The 10,313-nt window shown below is 43.1% G+C and overlaps 1 protein-coding gene across 1 annotated transcript in view; it reads right to left on the bottom strand.

Moving 5' to 3' along the window:
* Positions 1–298: 298 nt before the first annotated feature.
* UBASH3B (ubiquitin associated and SH3 domain containing B) overlaps positions 299–10,313 on the bottom strand; it is a gene marked incomplete at both ends in the record, with an annotated part of 75,729 nt that continues 65,714 nt past the window's right edge. Inside the window, 7 exons of the mRNA XM_084221646.1 lie at positions 299–436; positions 2,354–2,463; positions 2,650–2,756; positions 5,008–5,152; positions 6,604–6,696; positions 6,965–7,087; positions 8,814–8,934. Coding sequence (XP_084077772.1) covers positions 299–436; positions 2,354–2,463; positions 2,650–2,756; positions 5,008–5,152; positions 6,604–6,696; positions 6,965–7,087; positions 8,814–8,934 — 837 coding nt within the window. The remainder of the gene's footprint in view (positions 437–2,353; positions 2,464–2,649; positions 2,757–5,007; positions 5,153–6,603; positions 6,697–6,964; positions 7,088–8,813; positions 8,935–10,313) is intronic.

The following is a 10,313-nucleotide window of genomic DNA, read 5'->3' as shown; positions in this document are numbered from 1 at the left end:
ATTTTTTCCCCCCCTCCCTCCCCTCAAATCGGCCCATTTTGTTGTAAATTTGCTGATTTACAGCCCGTTGAAATGTAAAAAAGACTTTTTGCAGGGCTGTGGCTGTGTGCGATGTGCTTGGGACAGATGAGGAGGGTTTGTCCTGCTGGCAATAAAACACAAGGAAGAAGAAGAAGAAGAAAAGAAGAAGAAGAAGAAGAAGAAGAAGAAGAAGAAGAAGAAGAAGAAGAAGAAGAAAAAGAGGAAGAAGAAGAGACATTCTCCAGCGCTGGGAAGGGCTGTCCTTGCTGGGCTTCTCCTACTCCTGCAGGAGGGTTTCTCTCCAGTTAAAGCCTCCAGTTGGTCCGTGAGTGAGAGGGAGGATGGGAGGGTCTGTGAGCTGCCACACACCTGTGTCCCCCAGCTCTTCACAGGAGCAAAAGCCCAGGTAGGGAATCTGTGGGGAGAGAGGTGGGAATTCAGGCAAAAAGCAGGGATGGAGGTGGGCAATCAAACCCTGATGTGCCACTCCAGGATTTCACCCTTTTTTGTCTCTCTTTCCCTCTCCCAAATTCCATTTTCAGATGGTGATTAATAGATTGTGCACCACAAAAAAAAAAACCAGATCATACCCTTGGAATGTGGGTTTAAAAATGCAAGTTTGAATGGAATGTAGCTTTAAAAATGTAGTTTTAAGAATTTAGGCTTAAGAATGTAGGTTTAAGAAGGCAGGTTTGAATGGAATGTAGGTTTAAAAATGTAGTTTTGAATGAAATGTAGTTTTAAGAATGTGGGTTTAAGAATGTAGGTTTAAAGGGGATGGAGGTTTAAAATGGATGTAGTTTTGAATGGGATGTAGGTTTAAATGGGATGGAGGTTTAAAATGGGATGGAGGTTTAAATGGGATGGAGGGTTAAAATGGATGTAGTTTTGAATGGGATGGAGGTTTAAGTGGGATGGAGGTTTAAAATGGGATGGAAGTTTAAATGGGATGGAGGTTTAAATGGGATGGAGGTTTAAATGGGATGGAGGTTTAAGTGGGATGGAGGTTTAAGTGGGATGGAGGTTTAAAATGGGATGGAGGTTTAAAATGGGATGGAGGTTTAAATGGGATGGAGGTTTAAATGGGATGGAGGTTTAAATGGGATGGAGGTTTAAATGGAATGAAGGTTTAAATAGGGACCAGCTCAAAGCAAATGTGGATGTTCCTGCAGCTCAGGAACATTTTTGTTCCTGTTTTGTTTGAACTTCGGGGGGATATGGATGTTCCTGCAGCTCTGGGGTGCCCAGATGAGCCCTGAATATCCCAGGGAGCCTCTGCAGAGGGCAGGAAAGGAGAGGAAGTAAAATCCCATTGTGATTTCCAGCCTTTGGATGGGGAGCATCGCTTTAGGTGAGCAGGGGAAGTGCTGCAGGGCTGAAGTGCCCTGCTGGCTGTGCTGGGGGGTTTGGGGCTCTCTGCACAGCCCCTGGGACCCTAAAGAGTCCCTGCAAACCCATTCTGACCCCAAAAAGCACCAATCTGTCCCTGCAAACCCATCCCAGGTGGGCACCTGACCCCACAAAGCCCCAAAGAGTTCCTGCAAACCCATCTTAGACGGACATCTGACCCCATAAAGCCCCAAACAGTCCCTGCAAACCCATCTTAGATGGCACCTGACCCCACAAAACACCAAACTCAGGTGGACATCTGACCCCACAGAGCCCCAAAGAGTCCCTGCAAACCCATCTCAGGTGGACATCTGACCCCATAAAGCCCCAAACAGTCCCTGCAAACCCATCTTAGATGGCACCTGACCCCACAAAACACCAAACTCAGGTGGACATCTGACCCCACAAAGCCTCAAAGAGTCCCTGCAAACCCATCTCAGGTGGACATCTGACCCCATAAAGCCCTAAAGGGTCCCTGAAAACCCATCTTAGATGGCACCTGACCCCATAAAGCCCAAAAGGGTCCCTGCAAACCCATCTCAGGTAGACATCTGACCCCATAAAGCCCCAAACAGTCCCTGCAAACCCATCTTAGATGGCACCTGACCCCACAAAACACCAAACTCAGGTGGACATCTGACCCCACAAAGCCCCAAAGGGTCCCTGCAAACCCCTCTTAGATGGCACCTGACCCCACAAAGCCCCAAAGGGTCCCTGCAAACCCCTCTTAGATGGCACCTGACCCCACAGAGCACAAATAATCCCACCTGCACACCCATCTCAGGTGGGCTCCTGACCCCACACTCTTCCCCAGCCTCTCAAACCCTTCTCCCTCCCCCTCCTGATTCCTGGAATGAGTCAAACTCAGCCCAAACCCAGCTCCAGCAGGTCTGCCCTCGTTTCTGACCCTGCAGAGCCGGGGCCCTGCTCCTGCTGGCCTCACCTTTCGGACCATCTGCACAAAATCCTTGGAGTTCTGGGGGGACAGCCCCTGGAGCTGGCAGGTGCAGGCCTCCAGGGAGGATGCGTGAGCCACGATCAGGATGTTATTTCCTGAAATAAAATGAGAAACACTGTTGGGGAAGATGAAACAGGAAAGACTGGTAAATATGATTGCCTGGCAAAAGATGTTGAGAATATGGAAACTATAAGAGAGATTGAAATGAAAGCAGCTTTGAGATATTTTAGTTACTGAACAGCCGGAAAACAATTTCAGGACTATTGGAATTGCACACTCACCTTTGCCTTTACATTCACTGATGATTTCCTTCGTCACCTGGTAGCTCCTGCTGATGTAGGAGTCGTAGGACTCAGAAACCACCAGCTTGCTGACAGGAATATGAGGTCTGGGGGGAGAGAAACACAGCCAGGGAGTTGGAAAAATAAAGAATTCCAGCTGTAAGGTCTGACAGGACAGAAACACAGCCAGGGAGTTGGAAAAATAAAGAATTCCAACTGTAATGTGTGACAGGAGAGATACACAGCCAGGGAATTGGAAAAATAAAGAATTCCGACTGACTGCAAGGTCTGACAGGAGAGAAACACAGGCAGGGAGTTGGAAAAATAAAGAATTCCAACTGTAATGTGTGACAGGACAGAAACACAGGCAGGGAATTGGAAAAATAAAGAATTCCAACTGTAATGTGTGACAGGACAGAAACACAGCCATGGAATTGGAAAAATAAAGAATTCCAACTGACTGCAAGGTCTGTGCAACCTCTGTGATCAGGAGGAATTGTCAGTGATGTGGGAAATTTGGTTGAGAATAAGCCCAAATTTATTTTATACCTATACTTTTAATATATGATTACATTTCTATAATTTATATAGAAATATCTAGAATTATATATAGTGTATATATATTACATGGAATCATAGTTGTACAACTTATATATAAATATATAGAACCAATATTGATTATATAATATATTTATCTATGTATTTCTTATAATATATATTATATAATTTTCTGGGCACATATATATGTTACATATATTTATAGATATTACTTAATATATAGACATATATACATTCTTATAGCTATATCTAAAATAGAAAAATATATTTATGTATAATTTTCAGGTAATATATATTATAAATATTTATAGTTATTATTTAATGTATCTATATACACACACACATATATATATAAATAAAAATATATTTATATATTTTTTCAGGTCATATATATATTTTATATATTTTTAATAGATATTATTTAATATATCTATATATACATATATATACATACACACATATACATCTATACACACGTATCTATAAATAAATTAACAAAAATATAAATATATATCTATATAATTTTCAGGTAATATATATAATATGTATACTTATAGATATTGTTTAATATATCTATATATACATATATACACACATATATAAAATAAACAAATAAATGATGATAAAATATATATTTATATATAATGTTCAGGTCATATATATAATATATATATTTATAGATATTATTGAATAAACGAACTGCAACTAACATGAATATATACATATAGACACATATACACACATATAAATAAACATATAAATAAACAAATATAATATTGATTTATTTATAATTTTGAGGTCACGTTCAGCACATCAGCCTGGAGCCTGCTCTGGGTGTCTCTGGAGAGGCTCAGCACTCTCCCAGCCTTGCCCTGCTCCCCCTGGGCAGAGCTGGGTGCCCAGGATGCCCCCAGGATGCCCAGCCGTGCTCTGCCCTACCTGTAGGTTGTGCTGGGTGCCCAGGATGCCCCCAGGATGCCCAGCCCTGCCCTATCTGTAGGTTGTGCTGGGTGCCCAGGATGCCCAGCCCAGCCCTGCCCTACCTGTAGGTTGTGCTGGGTGCCCAGGATGCCCCCAGGATGCCCAGCCCTGCCCTATCTGTAGGTTGTGCTGGGTGCCCAGGATGCCCAGCCGTGCTCTGCCCTACCTGTAGGTTGTGCTGGGTGCCCAGGATGCCCCCAGGATGCCCAGCCCAGCCCTGCTGTACCTGTAGGCTGTGCTGGGTGCCCCAATGATGCCCAGCCCTGCCCTACCTGGAGGTTGTGCTGGGTGCCCCAATGATGCCCAGCCCTGCCCTACCTGTAGGTTGTGCTGGGTACCTCAATGATGCCCAGCCCTGCCCTGCTGTACCTGTAGGTTGTGCTGGGTGCCCTGATGATGCCCAGCCCTGCTGTACCTGTAGGTTGTGCTGGGTGCCCTGATGATGCCCAGCCCTGCCCTGCTGTACCTGTAGGTTGTGCTGGGTGCCCTGATGATGCCCAGCCCTGCCCTGCTGTACCTGTAGGTTGTGCTGGATGCCCCCAGGATGCCCAGCCCTGCCCTGCCTGTAGGTTGTGCTGGATGCCCCCAGGATGCCCCCAGGATGCCCAGCCCTGCCCTACCTGTAGGTTGTGCTGAGTGCCCAGGATGCCCAGCCCTGCCCTGCTGTACCTGTAGGCTGTGCTGGGTGCCCAGGATGCCCCCAGGATGCCCAGCCCTGCTGTACCTGTAGGCTGTGCTGGGTGCCCGATGATGCCCAGCCCTGCTGTACCTGTAGGTTGTGCTGGGTGCCCCAGGATGCCCAGCCCTGCCCTGCCCTACCTGTAGGTTGTGTCCACGCTGAGCGTGGCTGCAGCCAGGTCGGCGGGGGGGATCCAGGCGGGCAGCGAGCTCCCCGACACCCACTTGGTCCACTCGAACAGGCCGGGCTCCACCCGGATCCTCAGGCTGTTCTCCTGCTGCATGCCTGGCACACACGGAGGGGAGGGAGAGGGCAGCTTTAGTGTTTCAGGAATCTGTCAATTCATTGGTTTTCTATAGAAAATTAAGTGTATTTTCAATATATGCCCTGCAACTGATTTGTAAAAAAATTTAAAATCATTAAAATAAGAAATTATTCGTTATAAAAATTAAAAAGAATTAAATTTATTCAATGTATATGGTCCACTCGAACAGGCCGGGCTCCACCTGGCACACACGGACAGGGGGCAGTGGGGAGGGAGAGAGCAGCTTTAGTGCTTCAGTATCTGTCAATTCATTGGTTTTCTATAGAAAATTAAGTGTATTTTCAATGTATGCCCAACAATTGACTTGTAAATCATTAAATGATTACTAAAATAAAAATATATTAATTAAAAAAATCAAAAATAATTAAACTTATTTAATGCATTCCCTACAATACATATATTGTATGGAATGTATTGTAGGAATGTCAAGCTCTGGCTGGCAGCAATTAGAAAAGGGCTCCTTATGGATTGTGCTGATATAAAATATATTGCTATGGAAATAATGATCACCATTCCCTTGATGGATAGTAATAATTTAATTGTAAGAATATAATATAAAAGTATAATATAATTATATAGTAATACAATAATATAGTAATACACATTACATATATATATATATTCCTATGGAAATAATGATTACCATTCACTTAATATATAATGATTACTGTTCCCTTAATATATAATAGTAACTATGTAATTTAATAATAATTAATTTCATTGTAAGAATATAATATAAAATTATAATATAACAATATAGGAATACAATAAAATAATAATAAATATTACACACACACATATATATATATATATAAATATTACACACACACACACACACACATATATATATATATATATATATATATATATATATGTATTCCTATGGAAATAATGATTACCATTCACTTAATATATAATGATTACTATTCCCTTAATATATAATAATAACTACTATATAATTTCATTATAATTAATTTAATTATAAGAATATAATATAAAATTATAATATAATGATAGAACCATATAGGAATACAATAATATAATAATAAATATAACACACACACATACACATATATATATATATAAATATTATACACACACACACACATATATATATATATATTCCTAAGGAAATAATGATTACCATTCACTTAATATATAATAATAATTACTTTAATTATAAGAATATAATATAAAATTATGATATAATAATAGAATAATAGAAAATAAAATAGAATAATAATTAATATAACAACACATACTATAAGAATACAATAATATAATAATATAATAATTAATTCAGTAATAAAATTAACACTACCATTCCCCATGGACTTAGGTCCATGTTTTTCTCTGTTTCTCAGTGTTTGGGCAGGAATTGAGCAGAGCCCAGCCTGCCCTGTGCCCTCACCTTTCAGGATGTTGTGAGCTGTCTGCACGCAGCGCAGCGAGGGCGAGCTGTAGATGTAGTCTACGATGGTGTTGGTTTCCAGCAAGGCTTCACCTGCAACAAAGTTCTGATCTTTGTGAGTGGCACTGCAGGGAGCTGCTGCTCGTGGGGCTGGCCAAGAAAAGCAGCCAGAAAAATGGTGAAGGTGTTGGGTTTAATTTCAGTTCATTTGTAAATCATAAATCAAACAACTGAACACAACTCAAACCCAGCTGAATTCGGCTGGCTGGAGTCTCTGCTAGCACAAGCAGCTCACAGGGAACAATTCCTTCCCAAAAATCCCCCCCAAATCCCCCCTGTTTGCCTGCTGAGCAGCACTTACCCACGAGCCTGGCCTGGGTGCAGCCCAGCACGGTGATGGGAGCATCCTTTTCATAATCCCTGAAACCACCACTCCTCTGAGGTAAGTTGTGAGGCATATTCAGGTTGCTGCGCATGTACCTGCCTGCAGGGAGAGGGGCCAAGCTGGAATCATTCCCCCAGGCAGAGGCAGGAACATCACACCTGGAATTATTCCCCCAGGAAGAGACAGGAACATCACACCTGGAATTATTCACCAGGCAGAGGCAGGAACATCACACCTGGAATTATTCACCAGGCAGAGGCAGGAACATCACACCTGGAATTATTCCCCCAGGAAAAGACAGGAACATCACACCTGGAATTATTCCCCCAGGCAGAGGCAGGAACATCACACCTGGAATTATTCCCCCAGGAAGAGACAGGAACATCACACCTGGAATTATTCACCAGGCAGAGGCAGGAACATCACACCTGGAATTATTCACCAGGCAGAGGCAGGAACATCACACCTGGAATTATTCCCCCAGGAAGAGACAGGAACATCACACCTGGAATTATTCCCCCAGGCAGAGACAGGAACATCACACCTGGAATTATTCCCCCAGGAAAAGACAGGAACATCACACCTGGAATTATTCCCCCAGGAAGAGACAGGAACATTATACCTGGAATTATTCCCCCAGGAAGAGACAGGAACATCACACCTGGAATTATTCCCCCAGGAAGAGACAGGAACATCACACCTGGAATTATTCCCCCAGGAAGAGACAGGAACATCACACCTGGAATTATTCCCCCAAGCAGAGGCAGGAACATCACACCTGATTTTTTTCCCTCTCCCACCACCACCTCACCTGTGCTGTGCAGTTCCAGCCTGGCTCATGAGCAGGTTTTTCTTTTTCTACATGTAAATCCATCAGGAATCTCACAAAATTAAATGAAACACCTCTCACCAGCTCAAAATCAGCACAGAATGTCGCTAAGGTTCTAAAAATGTTTTTTGTTTTTTTTTTTTTAGGACTGATTTCCCCAAGGGAATGTCATTTCTAGCCCACAACAAATATGACACTTTTACAGGAGTAATGTATCAGAGTTTTACAGTGACTTCTGTGAGCCAGAGAGGGGTTTGATAAGAGGGTCCCTGAAAGAACTTTCTACCAAGGTTGTTGACACAGAAACCAAGAAAGAAAGAAGGAGAAATAAGAGAAACCTGCTCCTGCCTGTTTCAATGGGCACTTTGTCTCTCCTGACAAATGAGTAAAGCGTAAGAGTTTTGTAAGAAAGTATAAAAAACATGCATGCTGTAATAAAGACTCTTTACACAGGTACATTGTAAATTTCCCTTTTTTCTGTGTGGATTCTCACAGGGTAGATTTCTTTGTTTTCACAGATGCAAGCTGCCTTTTGACAAGAACAGATTGCTATGTAAACCCATTCTCATGGTTCTTTTCCATGGGAACTTCACAGGCTACCTGTTAATTGAGCTGAAATAGCAAGGCCTGACTTTAAAATGTGGAAGAGGCTTTACAGTGACTTTTGTGAGCCAGAGAGGGGTTTGATAAGAGGGTCCCTGAAAGAACTTTCTACCAAGGTTGTTGACACAGAAACCAAGAAAGAAAGAAGGAGAAATAAGAGAAACCTGCTCCTGCCTGTTCCAATGGGCACTTTGTTTGTCTCTCCTGACAAATGAGTAAAGCGTAAACTGAAGAGTTTTGTAAGAATGGATAAAAAGCATGCATGCTGTAATAAAACCAGGTTTGAAACCTTCTGAAAATGAAGTGTTGCTCTGTGCTGTGACCATCCCAACTGTGACATTTTAAGGCCTTTCCTTTACAAGGTTTTCCCTCTGTGCAGCGCCCCGGGCTCACCTTTGGCGTCGAAGCACTGGGACAGCCAGTACTTGCCGAACACCACGTCCATCCTCTCGCCGTGCCTGCACACGAACAGGCAGCGCTTCTGGGGGCCTGGCTGGCTGCTGATCCTCAGGGGCTGCAAGGGAATGCAGGCTTCAGCTGGAGCTCTCGTATTTCCCACATTCTGCACTGCCTTGGTTCAGAGCTCTGAGCTCCACGGGGACTGCTGCCCCTTTTCCAACTGGACTGCTACCCCACAGGGTGTCAGGGTGAGTTCTGACTCTGACTCTGTTCTGGTGTGTTGCATTGTTGTATTTTATCATTTTATATTTTTTCCCTTCCCCTATTAAAGAACTGTTATTTCCTGCTCCCATGTTTTTTGCCTGAGAGCCCCTTAATTTAAAATTCACAGCAATTCGGAGGGGTGGGGAGGGTTTGCATTCTCCATTTCAGGGGAGGCTCCTGTCTCCTTTAGCAGGCACCTGTCCTTCCAAACCAAGACAACTCCATACAAAGTGTCAGCAAGTTCTCCTCACAGCTCAGTCCCACAGAACAATCCTTTTCCAGCCCCAGAACCAAGGACACCGCTGCAGCTTGTGAGGGTGATTGCAGGGGTGCCAGGGTGAGGGAAGAGATGAGAAAGTTGGCTCCATGTTCAAATGGCTTGATTTATTATTTTATGATATATATTATATTAAAAATTATACTAAAAGAATAGAAGGAAGGATTTCATCAGAAGGCAGCTGAGAATAGAAAAGGAATGAATAACAAAGGTTCAGACTGACTGAGACAGTCTGGACAGCCGGACTGGGATTGGCCATTAATTAGAAACAACCACATGAGCCCAATCCCAGATCCACCTGCTGCATCCCACAGCAGCAGACAATCATTGTTTGCAGTTTGTTCCTGAGGCCTCTCAGCTTCTCAGGAGGAAAAATTCTAAGGAAAGGATTTTTCATAAAAGAGCAGCTTCAGGCCCAAAAAGTGCAAACAGCAGAGAATGGAGGAGAGCAAACTGGGAGGGTGGGACTGCATCACCTGGAGCTGTAACTGTACAATGAACCCAATATGGAAATGGATCAAAACTTGTAAAAGTGTGAAAACTCGTGACTCAGGGTTCATCTTGGGTGTAGCCTTGGCTGGGCTCTTGTACAGCCCAAGGTGTGTCCTTTAAAAAATAAATTAATAATATCCTTTTTATAAATCCCCACTTTATTCCTTTAACTCTGCCCAGCCTCTGTTCCAGGCATCAAAGTGACAGCAGGTTTGACCTTCAGCAGAGAGCAGAGACACCTGAGCAATCCACAGGAGCCAGCAGCAGGCTCCTCCTGCTTTGTCCTTGTGCAAACATCCCAGGGCAGGCTGCAGGATTTGTTCCTTTGATGGGTTTGTGGGGCTCTTTGGGAATTTACAATCCTGGTGCATTTATCTGTGCATATAATCATTTATCTATACATATAATTATTTATCTACACATATAATCCTGGTACATTTACATTTATTATAGGTGCTATA

The sequence above is a fragment of the Fringilla coelebs genome (genome assembly GCF_963513975.1).
Source record: "Fringilla coelebs genome assembly, chromosome: 25".
NCBI classification, from domain to species: domain Eukaryota; kingdom Metazoa; phylum Chordata; class Aves; order Passeriformes; family Fringillidae; genus Fringilla; species Fringilla coelebs.
Note: the sequence above shows the minus strand (reverse complement) of the source record. Positions and strands in the feature narration are given on the sequence as shown.